General features: G+C 40.3%; 1 protein-coding gene across 6 annotated transcripts in view; it reads left to right on the top strand.

Moving 5' to 3' along the window:
• Nucleotides 1-16457, top strand: part of GNAS (GNAS complex locus) — a 136079-nt gene that overhangs the window by 49796 nt on the left and 69826 nt on the right. For 3 of the 6 annotated variants that reach the window (XM_069034469.1, XM_069034471.1, XM_069034470.1), the window contains exon 2: nucleotides 3629-3701. The exons of 1 other annotated variant lie outside the window; for it this stretch is intronic. In XM_069034469.1, the coding sequence (XP_068890570.1) occupies nucleotides 3629-3701 (73 nt within the window). Of the gene's footprint in view, nucleotides 1-4; nucleotides 64-557; nucleotides 664-3628; nucleotides 3702-16457 lie in introns of those variants that run through there. 2 more of the 6 variants (XM_069034473.1, XM_069034472.1) reach the window with 2 other exon arrangements.

Here is a 16457-nt window from a genome sequence, read left to right as displayed (position 1 = left end):
GGCCGTCCTCTCCCCGCCGGGGCACCGGCCCCAGCCCGGGCACGGCGAGGCCGGGGAAGAGAGGTGGGGCCGGGGGGGGGGAGCGGAGCCGCAGGGCCCACCCGGGGCCGCGGGGATCCGCTATAGCAGCGCCCGGGGCGGTGGGGCCGGGGCCGCCGGGGGGACCGGCGCGGTGCGGGGGAGCGGCGGGGAGGGCTCGGGCAGCGCCCGGGGCACCGCGGGAGGGGCCGGGGCAGGTACGGAGCGGCGGCGCGGGGCCGCTCTCCGCCCGCGGGGCAGCGCCCGTCGCCGGAGCGGCAGCGGGCCTCGGGCGGGCGTGGGGAGGGGGCCGGGGATGCCGCGGCGTGGGGCCCGCGGGGAGCCTGGGAGATAAACAGGGCAGGGCAGTGACAGCGGCCGCGGGCGAGCGGCGCGGCGAGCGCGGGAGGGCCGGACACCGCTCCCCGCGCCGGGGCCGGGGTGCCGAGGGACGTGCGGCCAGGCCGGGGAGAGGAGGAAGAGGAAGGGAGGAAGTCGGGGAATCGTTTGGGGGAAACGGAGGGAGGATGTCGGTCCCGGAGGGAAGCGCGGCCGCGCTGGGGCCGCGGAGCAGTGCAGGGTCGGGCGGGCACGGCCCCGGCCCCGGCGGGCTCGGCAGCCTCCGCTGTCGCACCAGGAATTGAGGTACCGCGCGTTGGAGCGCTGGCAGAGCCGGGCTCCAGGTGCTGTTCCAGCGGCTCGTTTGGGTTACCTGCTCGTGTTTTTCAGGAGAGACATTTACAAATGCGGGCTGTGGCTTTCAAGGAAGGGAAAGGTCCAAATACCGATATCGGAGAGGACAAGCGTTTGTCAGGCTCGTTATTTCAGAGTATTTTGAAGTAGTGTTTTAAGATCAGATGCAGTTACGAGCCGTGGGTTGTTTTGGTCACGCCGTGGGACCGCCTGTGCACGTTCTGCAGGGCTGTAGCGTGGAGCACAAGCTAGGCCTCGCCGAGCTGACTCAGTTTTGGGGGGAAAAAACCCTGATTGAAGGGGTAAAAAAAAAAAAAAGAATTTTTGAAGTGAATTGGTGAATTTGGAAGTGTACTATCACCAGTAAAATCTTTAAAATACTCATTTGAAGAAAGAGACTTAATATAAACGGAGAGTGACTGGGACTACAGCAGCACCTGCAGCACTGAGGAGCCTGCCAGGGCTTCAGCAGAAATCTTTTAACAGTATAATTTGGACTTCAGCTCTTGGGAAATGTCTTGGACTTCCAGATTTCAGGCTGAACGTTACGTAGATACGTAGAAACTATTTGTCATCAGACGGGTTGCTTTCGTAAGAGGCAAAATTTCAGCAAACAGAGACATGATGGGCTTGCCTGGGTTTTCTTTCTGTTTCCTTTAGTTTTGGTGGCTGAAAAATAGTTTAGATACTCACAAATAAAAATTTGCGTGTGTTTAGTGATGACAGTAAAGTCATCTACGTGTGTGTTTTAAAGTGATAGTTCAGCTGTTACACAGTTTCTGCCTTGAATTGAGGATAGTCTGTAACTCAGACTCACTGGTAAAAAATATAAAAGCTCACCTCCCTCTTCTTATGTTACGTTTCCTTTATAAGACACATGAAATAAGCCAGGCACTTGGAAAGTGTTCTTAATTTTTTCAAATCATATTCAAATAACAACAAAGAAGAGCTGCAGAATATTCAAGTGGGTTTATGCTGCTGCTCATAGGCCCCATCGCTGCACACACGTGCTTGCCCCGCTGCCACGAGCAGTCTCCCTGAAATTAATGGAACTCTCCTTGGTGGTGAAGTTAAATGTGTGTGTAATTGTTGGTGAGAATATGGCCTTAACAAGCAGCCAAATATAGAGCTAGACGTATGGAGAAACGTAGATGTAATACTTCATCTTGGTTCACTGGTGTTGTATCCGATCCAGAGAACCCAGGTGTGTCAATACCAAACCGTATGTGTTTATAGCAAATGCAACAACTGTCCATCCTCCTTCTTGGCCCAAGTGAAGTAAAGATTTTGGCTCCCAATGCTTATAAATATAAGATGTGATTTAATGTTACAGCTGAAATTTAGTTGTTATTAATTTTTAAGTGGACATATGACTATATCAGATACTGCCTTTGTGAATAATTCTTAGTTGTGAAGATGATCCAGTCTCTCTATCTTATCCCAAGATACTAATTCTTGATTGGTTTTGCCACCTGTGTTTATTGCATGATGCAGTCTGCCTGATCAGACAGAAGGTGTATGGTATAAAATAGTAGTTTAGGGGAGAAGTGGCGCTTACATAAAGAGTTGTAGATAAAAACTGCTCTCTATATGCTTACAAAACACCAGTGAGCAAGGAGAGGAAAAAGGAGTAAGGCTCTGGGATTAAAGTGTCAAAACATGCAAGCAGGTTTTATGGAGAGCAGAGGAGGACTTTTGGGAATTCATGAGGGAGAAGGAAAGGAAGGGAGAAAGCAGAGGGGAAAAGCATTTGTGAGAAAATGAACTTTGAAATGTAACTGCTATAATACAGTTTTGAACATGAGGCTCAAAATGGAGGCTTGTGCTGTCAGTGTGTGCTAGCAGAGGCCTGACATCCTATAAATACAAACTGTACCTCCCTGCCCATTCTGCCACAGATGTACGGTTCCTGTGGGTGAGACACAGGCTGAGGAGAGGAATAAACGAGTAGCCACGAGACACTAAGGGGAATCTTTCTGAATTTTGCCACGTTATGATACTACTCCTGCAAAAATATGTTTGCTTTATATAGAAAGCTGCCGATCTGGCAGCGTGGAGCAGCTCAATTAAATGCTGCTGTTGGAGTTGTTCAGCGTGCATGGAAAAACGGGTACTATAGGCAGATGGGCTGCCCTGTGCACTGGCATCCGAGCAGCACAGCAGAAATAGCATCCATCTACTTATGGAAACTGGACTACAGTGGAGTGGGGTTTTTGCACTGCAGGTACAGAGGAGGGGAGCAGGGGAGAGCGGAGCGGGGCTCTTGGGAACAGGCAGCCACAAAAGGTGGGCTCTGTGTCTCGTTGTGTGTAGGGTTGATTTTGGAACATGTAAGGGAGGGTGGGAGGCTGCTTACAAGACACAAATAAGAGGAGGTTTTTTGTAGCTTTGTGGGTGGAGGCTTAAAGGGATGCCTTCCTTTTTCAAATGTGAGTATCTACATATTTTATTCCTTGTGATTTAAGTTACAGAGTTTGACTGGGTGATGATGAACTGCAGCCAAACTTAGAATTCTTTAAGGATATTACAAAATTTCTTCGGTGTAATAGGGACTTCAGTCAGTCTTTCCCTCTGTCAGATAGTAGTGACAAGGCAACCAGGTCATGACGTTCCCCGTCGTCTTCTCTGTAAAATGTTGAAGTTGTCCATTTTCTTTCCAAGTACTGCAATCTGCTTTTAACATTGACACTGGAAAAACGGACAGTGAAATGATCCAAGATTCAGATCTGACACATGACTTGAGCTGGGCATTTATTTTTAGCTACAACTGAAGTTTCCAGTGGCAATTACTTCTTTCACTTTTTGATCTTGCACTGAGAAACCCAACTTTCTCGATTTTACCCCGAAGAAAAAAATTCTAGTGTATCCCTTAATCACTTATGCTTCCTTCTGAAATTGATTTACTTTCATTGTCCAGGTGCTGGTGAATCCGGTAAAAGCACAATAGTCAAGCAGATGAGGATCCTGCACGTGAATGGATTTAATGCTGAGTAAGTGCATTTGCTTTTTCACTTTACAACGTACCTTCCTCCTTTGCGCCGCAGTCAGTGCTCCTGGTTTATATCTTGTGTATTTTCCTCTTGCTGTTTCCCTGTCTCTAGAATTTGGATGTGTATTTTTAGATGAGATTAATAGACATTAACCTGAAGAAGTCAGGCACCAATCATAAGTAAGATCTAGCAGTGTAAAATTATTTATATCAAGGCAGAGCTGATTTGATTAAGTCTTGAGTTTTGTGGGTTTGTTAACTGCAGTTCCTTTCACAACATGGCTGACACTGATCTACCTCAGCTATGGCACATTGATTCATATTGCTGTAAACGTGCCTTCTGTCAGTGTACAAAATGAGCACAATTTTCTTTATTTAGAGCAAATAAGGCTTTATTTTCTGTCTCCTCACAGAATGAAATAATACTCTGAATTTTGGGGATTTTGTTGCATTTGCTTGTCCAGATGTTTGTGTTAAATTATCCTTCTAAAAGCTTTTATTTTTTGCACCTAGTATCTGTTCAGTTATTTGGCAGTTGTGAGGAGGGAAATGGCATTAAGATAGGGAGAATGGATATCTTGTCCTTCATCTGAGAAAAATTTGTGTCTGCTAACTTTTCAACTAACTTTGCTAGAGAGTAGGAAAAAAGTCTTCTGTGTGTTAATTTATGTTTGCAATTATATGTGTGTGTATACCAAAACCTGCTAAATTAATACTAATTGAATCAAAGTGTTCAAATTTCAAAGCTTGTTTTCTGTGCTTTTTTTTTGGTTTTTTTTTTTTTTTTTAGATTGTATTATTGATTTTGTCTTGCTTGTTTTCAAACATAACAGTTTTGTATTGCCATCCTTTAGCTTTTAGTGCTATCATCTATTTTGTGAATCCTGCCTTTTTGGAAAGGTTAAGCTTTCATTAGTCTTCCAGTAGTTAATTCTTTAATGAGAATATCTGAGCTAAAAGTTTAGCCAAGGAGCCTGGATAGTACTTCTTCCTAATCAGCAAATGATAGTTCAGGATAAGGTACACAGTCTTTTGGGTGAAAGTTCAGACTGATTCATAATAAATACATTATGTGCTACATGTTTTTAGCTCCTCTTTATAACGAAGATTTTCTTTTTCCAAAATGAACTTTTTCATAAGTGCCTAGTCCTGCATCCTGTTACTGCTGAGCTATCTCTGTCTTTTAGGCTGCTCTTATGACCAGAAACCTCTTAAAAGACTTGTGTGACTTCAAAGACTTCCATGAGTTGACTTTGTTGAGCAGCTCTCAATATTGGGTGCTGAGTAAAAAGTTCATAAATGAAAGTGGAAGTGAAGGATCCCTGGTACCTTTGAAAGTATCAATCCATTTGATCAACAGGTTTTTTTCTAGGTTTTTAAGCACATGGATGCTCTTAAAAGGATAATGATGCTGTGTAATGGATGGTGTATGATATGGGTAGATAACTTCAACCCTACAAGCTACATACCCAAATCTGTGTGGAACTGGGAGAACTGGTGAGGGACTGGGACACACTGGATTTGCAGTAGCAGTGGGTTCCTCGAGTGTCTCACTTTGCATTGTAGGTTTGGGCAGAGCTGAGCCTGCAGCTGGAATCCAGGGCAACATGGCAAGTTTGGCCTCAGGAGGCTCTGCTGGCTTCTGCCTTCTCATAGCAAGGGATTTGGATTACGGGGCAGCCCTGTGCCAGCACAGCCCTGCTGCCAATCACAGGGCATATCCTGGTGTGGGAACCATGCAGGAATTGCAGGGGAGCTGCCTGGGGCTCAGGAGCTGTGGATTGTCCACCCATGGCATTTTGTCCCTTGTCCTTTGGTGAATCATAGTGTTGGAATACTGAGGTGCATAAAAATCCACTACAGAAGTGGGGTATGTTTAAAGTGTACAAGGAGTAAGTTACAACACATCATTTTTGGGGTTCTACTGCCAAAATTAATCAGTAGATTATAACATATACTTTGCAGCAGGGAACAGGCTGTTTTTCAGTGTTTTGAAATTCTTGCAAGTTACACATCTGTCCTTAAGTAACTTGTATTTTCTTCCAAATAACTAACTGCTCTCTATGTTTTCTCGCTTTCCGTTACCCTTTTTGCCTGATTCATTCCCTTTCTGCCCTGCTTAGCCTGTGGAAGAATGATGTGGGATTCAGCTAATGAGAGAAATAGCATGGAGGTTTTTTTGGAAGTGTAGAAAGAGCAAAGCATTACTTCTCTTCATGTCCTGATCAGCTGCTCTGGAACATAAACGTGTTTGCACACAGCACCACAGCTGATGTGATGAATAGGAGGAGAGAAGTGGTGAAAACAGTAATATGCTGCAGATGAGGAGACTTTTCTTTAATTTTAGTGTCCTTAATACATAACTAGTTCGGAATTATTTCAGTTGGTGCAGCTTATTCTTGTGCTTTGAAAGAAATCCAGTTTAAAGTCCTGTCTAAAAATTGTTTGCCTTTGGTTTGGTTGCCCTTTGGCAATGGATGTTTAAAGCAGAGAGAGGGATACCTGTTAGGAAAAATGTCTAATGCTATGAACGAGGGAATCAAAAGTTTTTATTCAGTGTTACTCTTCTTTCTGGTGACTAAACAGGATATCCAGTGGTAAAAATGCTGCCCTACTTCAAGTGAGTGTGAGGGGATTTTATTTGGTTTGGTTTTAGGATTCTGCCCCTAGATAGTGTAGTTATCGTGTGCCTTTAGGTGAGTTGTTGTAGCATTTAACAAGGTGAAATCTACGTAGTTCTACAAAACTAGAATTTCCTCTGGGACTCCAATTCCCAATCCCTTTAGCTAATTAATTATTTGAAGAACTGTATGGAGTCAAGTGCTCCAGGTAATTAATGTGCTGAATAGTTAAAGCTAAGATTAATATGAAGATGGTTAAAGTTGTAGGCAAGTTAACTACAGTAAAGACTATTTTTTTTCAATGTTCCTTTTATAATCCGTAGTTGAATTAGAGAAAGAAATAGATTTCTTTTTTTTCTGTTTCTGTTGTGAAGGTGGTGTGTGGGATGTAAGAGTGCTGTGGCATTGGTAAGGGGAGTATTGGAGAAGCAAGGCATGCTCTACAGCACAGGTTCTTCTGCATGGAGCTTTTTGGAAGGGCTTAGCCTGCTTCCAGCTCTTGCAGAGTGGCTTCAGGTGGCTGTGCTATCCTCTGACCTCTTCCTGCAGCTATTCTGTGAAAAATGGGAGTATGACTTCCCCACAGTATTCTTCCAGTGTTCCTGGTCTTTAGCATGGAAGAGCTGCCTTTTAAGCATAATGAAGAAGCCATATCAACCAAATTTTCTACTCTTTGCATTACTCCCAACAACAGAGGCCCTTTTGACGTAGAAAGGGTTTAAATTTGGCTTTTAATAGCAGGAAGCCTGTGACTTCCCTTCCTTTCCTTCCCTCCCTCCTCAACACTTCAACTGTCTTTTCATGAGGCTGTTCCAGAGGAGCAGGTCTCTGCTGCTGCAAAGAGTATTTTGTGAGCATCCACTGATAAAGTGGAGCCAAAACCTTCTCTTTTTGACTGCAGAAGTTAAGATGGCAATCTTTGTGAACTGGAAAGGATGAAAAATGGGAAAGGGAGGAAGGAGGAGTAAGGAATATAGTTGGAAGAATTAAATGTGTAGCTCAGGTTGAAGAAGAAAAGAAAAACAGCTCTTTTTTTGTGCTATCTAGATAGAGGCTGGAGTTCTTTGCTTCTAAGAAGATGGCCTTTCACTTACTTCTGATTTCTTTAAGTCATCTTTCCCCTCTGTGATCACTGTGGCTTTGGCTGACAGACTCTAAGGAGAGGGTCATTGTCATGCACAATTTTAGAAAGCAGGGAATAATTGGCACGGGCAAGAGACAATTTTGAAGTGTCATGGGAAAAACTGGGACAAGCAGAAATACTTAAATAGAAATAAATGGTTGAAATGTGACTTACGAAATCCACTACAAAGATTGACAAGTAAGGGGAATGTGCCTTTGTGATTATTAAGTTTGGATAGTATTTAGGATTCAGGAAGTCTTGAGGTTACAGGGAATTTCAGGTAAGGCTTTTCAGCCTCAGTTTCCCAAACGATGGTGTAAAATGCTGATGCTTTCTTAAACTAGTATGTTGAAGTGCTGAATAGGAGTTTGTGTATTTATTAAATCTGGTAGTGTTGATGGCATAAGCAGAGCTGAATAGCTCTGTTTTTAAAACTTAGATGACAAATATATTTGCATTTCTCTTGTAGTTTTAAAAATTATTTTCTCTTAGTGGGAAAGCTAAGAAAGCCAAGTCACCCTCTGACAGATCTCGAACATTTTCTCTTTAATACATCCATTACCACTGTTATGTCATATAAAGCAGTAAATAATATTATCTAATCACATTAGTCAGTGTCAGCGTCTCTTGTAAGTGAAACAGCTTCTGGCTCAGTAACTTTACTCTTCAGTTGTCTGATATTGTGAGTTTTTTCCTAACTTTGGTCTTTGTAGCCGTGTGATTTTATGGAAGGGAAGTTAATGTTAAGAGCGAGGGAAAAGTATAATATTTATAAATAAGTCTTCCAAAATAATGAATTCCCTCCTAATGGCTAATATTAGCTTGTATACACAAATATGATTGCTCTGTTTTTATAGTTCCTTTACATTTGTGTACCAATCCAATGTTTCCAGAATGATCACTTCAGTTCCTTGCCAAGAAACAAGCAGACTTCATTGTGTTTTACTTGACTGGCAACAAAAGTAATTTTTTCCTGGTGTTTGAGTAAAATTGAAAATTGGAGGTGGGGAGGCTTGGGGTATGTGATTCCCCTCGCCCCTTTCTTTCTTTCTTTGCATCACAGTATCTGCTGAGAGGCTTCTGCAGCTTTGAGGCACAATGCTTTGAGTTTTTTTCTCAGCTCCTGTTCCAGGACACCGGTGAGGTGCTGGAAAATTTGTGTGTACACGTCTGTTCAATTCCATCTGAATAACTGGCTGTGGCGTTTGATCAAAATTTGTGCTGTAGAACATAAAGTGGAGGTGTGGGCAAAGATGGGAGCAGGATTTGTGCTTCAGTCAGTTTTAGGTCTTGTCCTGAGAGCTGACACAGTTGTGTAACTGAGTTTTGTCAAAAGACAAAGATATGCCAACAGCTAATAAATTCTATGAAAAAGAACTGACTACTGCATATAGCTTGTAAAAGTTTATGCAGAATGTTTATACAAGTTAAATACAACTTTCATCAACTTGAAAGAAATGGGAGGTAATATCTGGTGATGTTAAACTACCTATGTAACCAAGCAATTCCTTAATTGTTAGAATGTTTAATGGAGTTTTTATGTGCTTGAAATTATCTTTCCTTTGAAAATACTTTTATTTCTACAAGGGTGGTAATTCTATTCTATGACAGAGTAATAGTGAACTCAGTGAAGCAGTATTAATATTTAAGTTAAAAAAAAAGGGGGGGGGGGAACTTTCCAGTTTGGTTTGTTTTTTTTTTCCAAGTTTCTTATGGGATCTTGCCTGAAGATATGAGACATTGTGCATTAGGAACTTGTGCAGATGTTTTGCAGTTTAGATCTACTACTCAGGTGCGATTTTTAGATACTGTAAGGTGAGTTTTCAGAATATTTTGATTGTTTATAATACCTACACTAGGCCTTATTTGGCAAGGATTCTTAACATACTGTGGCACTGAAAATTCTAGTAGTCACTGGAATAACTCCTTCACCTTGCTTAGAGGCTTTCTGAAATCAAGCTGTTAAAATATTTCCACATTCAAGTGAAGTGAGGTATATTTTCAGGGGAAAAATCATGTTATTTAGGTTCCTGAAATATTACAGAAGAGCAGTGCATAAAGGAATCTGAAAGTTTAAAAATCTGGTTAGTTTTATCTGCTTTTAGATGCTCGTGGTAGGCTCAGTTTAACCATCAGTGGAGAGATGACAGCACAGCATTGAAAGAAAGCATTGACTTTCATTTTTACATTATGCTTTGTTTTCACATAGGTGAAAGAAGGAAAGTGCAAATTGAACATAATTTCTTTGTTTTCATGGGAAACATGGTGTTGCTCAGAGCAGAACCTGCATCTTATCTTCATTTACTGGTTGGGAAATGCTGAATTCTCCTAGCAAAGCAGTATTTAAACTACTAGTTTTATGCTGTTACATGTTGAGAGCTCTCTGTTCTTTGAATTACTTTTCCTGGCTTGCAACTTGACATTTGTGCTTTCAGTTAGAGATTTCAGTTTTCTGAAAAAAACCCCAACAACAAAAAACCCAGTAGTAAACTCATCCCTTAAGCTAAGTTTGCATATGTTGCAGATATGATTTGGCATGTAAAGGGACTGGCCAAAAATATGGCAGTAGTTCTATTTGTTTTGAGGTTTAAATTTCACAAAAGCTTTTTAAGTATGCAGCTATCAACCTAGGAGAAAGCTTTATAGTTGTAGAGAGCTTGGAGAGCAATAACTATGAATAGTGGAATAAGCACGAGTGATGTAATCTGAGAAGCAAAAGAGAGAGACAGAAGAGAGCTTAAGGCTTAACTATGTGGAAAACATTGTGAATGGGTTTGCAAGGGTTTTGACTTTTGATGGTAGATGTGGGATTTTTCCCATTAGTTTTGGTAAAATCAAACAAATGTGCAAGTTTCCTTTTATTTTCCCAAAACAGAAAATAAACTGTTCTGTGGGTAGCTGCGTGAGTGAAGTCTGGGTTCTGTCTCCCAAATCCTTTCTCCCCTGCAGCATCTGCAGCTCCTCTTTGGGACCTGTGGCTTTCTGAGTGTCTCTTGTTTCCTCCACTCCTTGCTTTTTTTCCCTTATGCAACACTGGCCCCTAAATACTCCTGCATCAGCCTACCCTTTATCTTTCTTTTTCTGGTTTTCCTGCTACCTGGACAAAGTCAGAATGTGTTGTGGCTGGTGTAGATCCACATGAACTCTTTCTGTTTTTCCTCATTGGAGTGCTAATTTTGTTCTCTCTCCTACTCAGCCTCTGATTTTCATTTCTGGAAATTAATTTTGCAACAGCAACAACGCTTCTTCAAGTTTGGTTGCACAGCAGAATCTGAGACACAGTGAGACTGAGAAAAAACAGCTAAAAAAAGTCTTACTCTTCCTCAGTTCACTCCAGATTTTTTTTTTAATACTTTTAGTCTCCACGTTCATGAGTTAAAGTGGAAGTGGTGTATTTTTCTCCATTTTCTTATCTTAAGCAAACATTTAGTAGTATAAACCAATGTATCGTGTTCTATTTAACCTATTTAATAAATCACGAACTATATTAAATACTGCAAAAAAACTTCAGATTACTTAAAAAAATATAGCTCTCTATGGAGAATATTAAATGTATGTCTATATTCCACACTTCTCTGTCCTTTCTGAAAAAATTCACTGTATTTTTCAGGTTTTCACCAGCTTTTCTTAATAATTAGATGGTGCAGAGTGATTACCTTTTCTCTAGTGAGTGCTACAGAATCAGCACTATGTGAAGAATTTTCTTCTGTAGTATCTCACTGTATTTCTTATTTCCCATATATTTTGTATGGGCAGACTGGGCAGTACTTTGATTTTCCCAATAAAAAATGTTTTTACTAATTTATGCAGAGGGATGCTTCAATTAGTTTATATATGAATAGAATGCTGCTTCTCATCTTAAGCTTATTGCAGTTACCTTTTTGATATTAAAACTATTTGCTCACATTATTGCAAACGCTGAAGATTTCCCTTACATTTTATCTCTTGCCAATCATTCCAGCTGGGAAATTTTTTTTTCAATTTCTTATGTTAAAACCTTGTGGTTTTGTCCCATAAGGTAAAACTTATTATTAATAAAAGCTGTGCCTTTCCCTGCTCCTTCTAGCAATCTAGATATGAGTGGGATTTCTTGTTCCTGTTTCTTAGGTTGCTGAGCTCCTGTGTTGTTCTCTTGGGCTGGGGGAGCAGGTTTGGGGGATTTCGAAACATTTTTGTAAAAAGTGAAAACACTACTCTTGTTCCAGTTTTGTGAACATCCTTCCCCAGCATCTCAGATCAAGGCAGGCAGAGCTAAGGCTTTGAAGTATAATCCAGCAGGCAAAGTTGTCTCTATCTTTATTTTTAGATACATCATGCATTTGTGTATTAGGGTTGCCCAGGTCCCATCTCTGATGCAGAGCTGAGATACAGAAATTGCTTATCTTAATCTTGGTCATTCAAAGCTCTCAAGCTGAAATGAAGGAATTTCCACTGATGAGGGTTTTTTTTTAGTAAAACTTGAATTGATGTTAAAAATAGCTTGCCTTACATTTTACTTTAACAGTTGAACCTTGAGTTAATAGTAAATCCAAGTATGTAGGATACAGTGCAAGTGTAGCTGCACCAGCCTGTAGTAGTTATTTCTACAACTATACTCTAATGTAAACATGCAGTTAATTAAAATTTCTTGTTTACAGCTGGGCTTGCTTAGAAACAGCAATTCATTGAGGGGTGTTTTTGACAGCTAAGAGGCAAAATCACCCACTTTTTGGAAAATGCGGTAGTGGAATATCTCAGTGAGATGTTTTGTTTCAAGATGTTGCTGTTACAGAAGTACAGGAAAGCTTGTGACCTTTTCTCTGAGCTACCTGTTGCTGGCTGTATTCTCCACAGGGCTATTGAATAAGTCATTGTGTTTGCTTCTCTTTTTAGTTAAGGCACCAGAAAATAATTATCTCTCCCAGCTGCACCCTTGCAGGCTCCCAGGAGTGGTGGGTGAGCTAATGGAGCAGGCAGAGGTGTGCGAGGTTTCCTTATGGGGTTTGCTGTAGTCCCAAGAGATGCTGCATTGAGCCTTGAATGGCACCTTCACAGCTTGCTGGGGGATTTACTGCTGCCTCCTTAATCACTGGAATTTAAACACCCCCTTCTTGTCTGGAGGTCTGCATGCATAGAAGCACTTTGGTTTCCTTCAAGTTAAGACATTTTTATTCTGTTTTGACCGTACAATACCTATGTAATATAAGTGTTCATGTTAATTAGAAAATGTTGCAAAGAAATGGGTGTTTGTGAAGTAAATGTGTTCCTTAAGTGTGTAGTAACAAAGGATGCCTTGCTTCTATCTTCCTTGATTTTTTTTTTAATATAGATAAAAATGTGTAGTGAGACACTTAGCACAGTAAGTTCAGAAAGCTATGTGTAATACCTGTTTTAATCCTGATAATTTAAATTAGAATAGGCTAGGTAAATTTGGTTTAATGTGACATTACTATGGAAAAATTCAACTAGTTGGTTTCATGAATTTTAATTTAATTGCATAACAGTGACTGGCATAGCTTCATGTATTTTGTTTGTTGTTTTTAGCAGGTTAAGACTATTTAAGATAAACATGAAAACTTAGAGTTGTAATAACTTTTTTTTTTAAATAAGCAAAATATAGTAATCCTAAGGACATAGCCATTTACTGAAATGATTTTGTTGAATATCTTCTGAAATTAGGGTGTAATCACAGCGCTGCATTATTTGTGAAAAAAAACTACAGGCACAGTGCAATGCCTGGGAAAACTATTTTTCCTTTAAATGAGAGAGAAAACTGAAAGGGGAAGGGCTCAGTTAAGCACCTGGGGTTCTCAGGAAAGCTGGGACTACTCAGTCCCAATCTACCACACAAACCCCAAGTCCTTTTGCAGGTCAGGCAGATCAGCACTTTCTGCACTTGCAAATATTTGACAAAACAGTTGCAGAGCTCAGTGTCAGTAAAAAAATTAAGTTTTCTAGTACTTTGTCTCAATGTCTTCTGCAGCAAGCTTGTTATACAACTTTCTGGAAGATTTGCTTTAATGGGGTTGGGGGGGGGGGTTGTTGTTAAATTCCTGTGTTGTGGGAAGCTACTGGATTTTCTGCTCTGGGTTTTGAAGCACACTAAAATAGATGTCTGGAAGTTGGATGCAACCTTTTAATTTTGCTATGTCAAAATGATTAATGTTGTTTCAAAGTAGTTACTCATAGGAACACATTCTGCTTATGCTGAACACTGTAGATAAAAATATGCTCTGTAACTTACACATAGGACACTTAAAAATCTGAAATGTAACTATTTTGCCTGTTAGTTTTTTGAACTGGAACTGTGTCACTCTTAATTTCCCCAAACTCTTGGGAACTTTGGATGCTCCGTGCTGCCTCTGTGTTTTGCTTTCACTTAATTGGACAGTCTTCACTTTATATAATTGCATCTTATGCAATCAAATGTTTACTTTCCTTATGTTTATCACTGAAGAACTTGGGATTGTTCTGTTACCTCAGTATCTTTTTGACACTGTAAAGGGCAAGAAAAGAGTGAGAAAGATTGAGTTTAGTAAAACATCTCTGCATTCTGTGCAATTGTAGGGAGTTGGGAAAAACACTTTGAAATCATGTAGGCAGCATAATGTCTGACTTTTTTCCTCAATTTTTTCCAGTTTTATTCATACTGAATACATTTTTTAAATGTATTTTTTTCTAGGATTAGCTGGATTCAACCAAGGCCTCTGTTTTCTTAACTGAAATTTATAGGTTCCATTCTGAGAATTTCAGACAAGGAGAAAACAGTTCTTTTTTTTCCCCACTTAATTTTTTAATAGTATTGTTTGGGCACAGATTTTCTGTTACTGAATGCAAAAGGTAAAGTTACACATAGATATGTAGAGAAAGTAGAAATATTCTATATATATTATTCCTTACCAAAGAAAGTATGTTTCCATCCTGGATAATGCTGCAAACAGAAAAGGAAGTTTGGTATCTGTTAGAAGGACAAATATTGGGATCATCTCTGTGTGATTCTGTGATATTGTTATGGAAATAGAATATGTGTATTTTCAATAAGCAATGAAGAAAAATCCCAGAGGATAGCCTGTGAGAAACTATGGGAAACACCAATTTATGTAACTTATTTATAACTATTACTGGGAGGGGTGATCTGATAAGTTGTACTTAGAAATTTGTTTTAATGCAGCTGAACGTGAGAGAGTCCCGCAGGAGTCAGAGTTTAGATTGTATCTGTAAAATTGGAAAGGGACTTGAAAGTCAATTAGTTAAATTACCTTAGTATGGTTTGGGATGTTTTTGTGGCAAAAAGACAAATGCAGGCTTGGATGACTAAAAGGAAAGTGAAACATAAGTGATAAAGGGGACTTCCAAATCTGATAAGAGCATTACTAAAATAGTATATCCCATGCCTTCATGAAGGATGTGGAATTACTGGGAAGAACTTAAAAGGAAGGCCACAGGGGTTGTCCCAGGTCCAGAAGAGGGGTGTCCAGATGTGATTTCATGGCCATGTAGAGGTGATGCTGTGCAAGAAAGATACCTAAAAATGAGGGCAGGCATGAGATTGACTTCCTTAGCATTAGAGATACTTTATTTGAAATAATTTGTTGGGAATGAGGAAGCCTCATTTAAGCAATCTTAGGGAGGTACAGGTTTATTTTTAAACTGTATTTCAATCCACCTTCTGAAGATTCAGCTTTCCTGACGCAGGTGTGTGTGCTCAGGGTGCCCACTGTGGTCTTGGGGAACACAGAGTCTGATGCATGTGCTGCAAGTTCTTCTTTTCATACCCTGAACATTTTTATGTATTTGCAATTCTGTTGCTGTCTGAAGCCTTGAAACCTTTCAGCCCTGTGTCTGCCCACAGGCATCAGAGAGGTGGGGAAGCGTGGGGGTTGACTTTTGGTTTTGGTTTTTTCCCTTAAGATAATTTGCTACTTGTTTTGTCACTGTTTTCACTTCCTCCTAAAGCATCAAAGATGGGGCAGGGTCTGAGGTGATGTCAGAAGATCCTCTTTTGGGCCATACTGGTTGATTCTTACTCATGTGATATAAAGTTAGTCGAAGAGCTTGAGATAAGAAACTCTTTCATTAGAAACTGCTAAGCTTGTTTCCATCTTCTCCTGCACAAGGCTTTCTTGACCTCCTTGGATTATTAGAGCAGACTTTTTGTAAGCAGTTCTCTGTCCTTGCAGGAGTCCTGGATGCTCAATCTCATCTAATTTCAAATTGTGATCTTCAGAAATAATTGTTTTATTTGAAATTTCATCTCAACGCTAAAACATATGGAGAAGCACAGTGGCTTTATGGTGCACTGAAAGGCAGACTGAAGTATTCAGCTGTCCTCTCTGGCCTAAAATTCTTCAAAATACTTACCAAATATCTGTATTTCCTGTCTGTTCTGTGCTGTTTCAAGCTGCTAGCCCAGGTAAAAGCTCTGGTTCTGAAGTCTGTTCTGTAGAGGGAGATATGTATGTAGCTGAGGAGGTGGCTGACTGGATTTAGTGCTGCTCTGTGAATATGGATCTCTGTACTTTGAAAGAAACAGAAAAATTTCACTTTAGTGTGGGTAATTCAAATCAGTATATTTTGAGTGCATTAGTATCTCCTAATGAAACCAAATATAGTTCTCTTCAATTCCATTCATTCTGGACCTTATCTCTCCTTCTGATATGTCTCACTAGTTGCCAAGCAACCTCAACAGTAGTTCTGCACATCCAGCAGTATTAAAAAAAAAAAAAAAAGTGAGTAGTTGTTGCTGAAAATAAGATGCCTTCTGATGACATGAATGAAGAGAGCTACGAGAGAAGGAAATGGGGAGTGGTGAGTTTGGAGCTGCTGTTCTGAAAAAGCTAATAATATTCAGCACTTAAGTAGTGCTTTTTATTTTCCAAGCACTAATCAAGCAATCGTAAGATTATTAAATAAAGACTGTTTTTTTCCTTTCAGTGAGTGATGCACAATTATGTTTATGCTTCCTAGAGCAGAGGGCAGGATTTAATCCCAAGAGTGAAGGAGTTTAGTATATGTATTTCTTTCTCTGACCTGT

Source organism: Aphelocoma coerulescens, chromosome 20 (genome assembly GCF_041296385.1).
Source record: "Aphelocoma coerulescens isolate FSJ_1873_10779 chromosome 20, UR_Acoe_1.0, whole genome shotgun sequence".
Lineage (NCBI taxonomy): Eukaryota > Metazoa > Chordata > Aves > Passeriformes > Corvidae > Aphelocoma > Aphelocoma coerulescens.
Note: the sequence above shows the minus strand (reverse complement) of the source record. Positions and strands in the feature narration are given on the sequence as shown.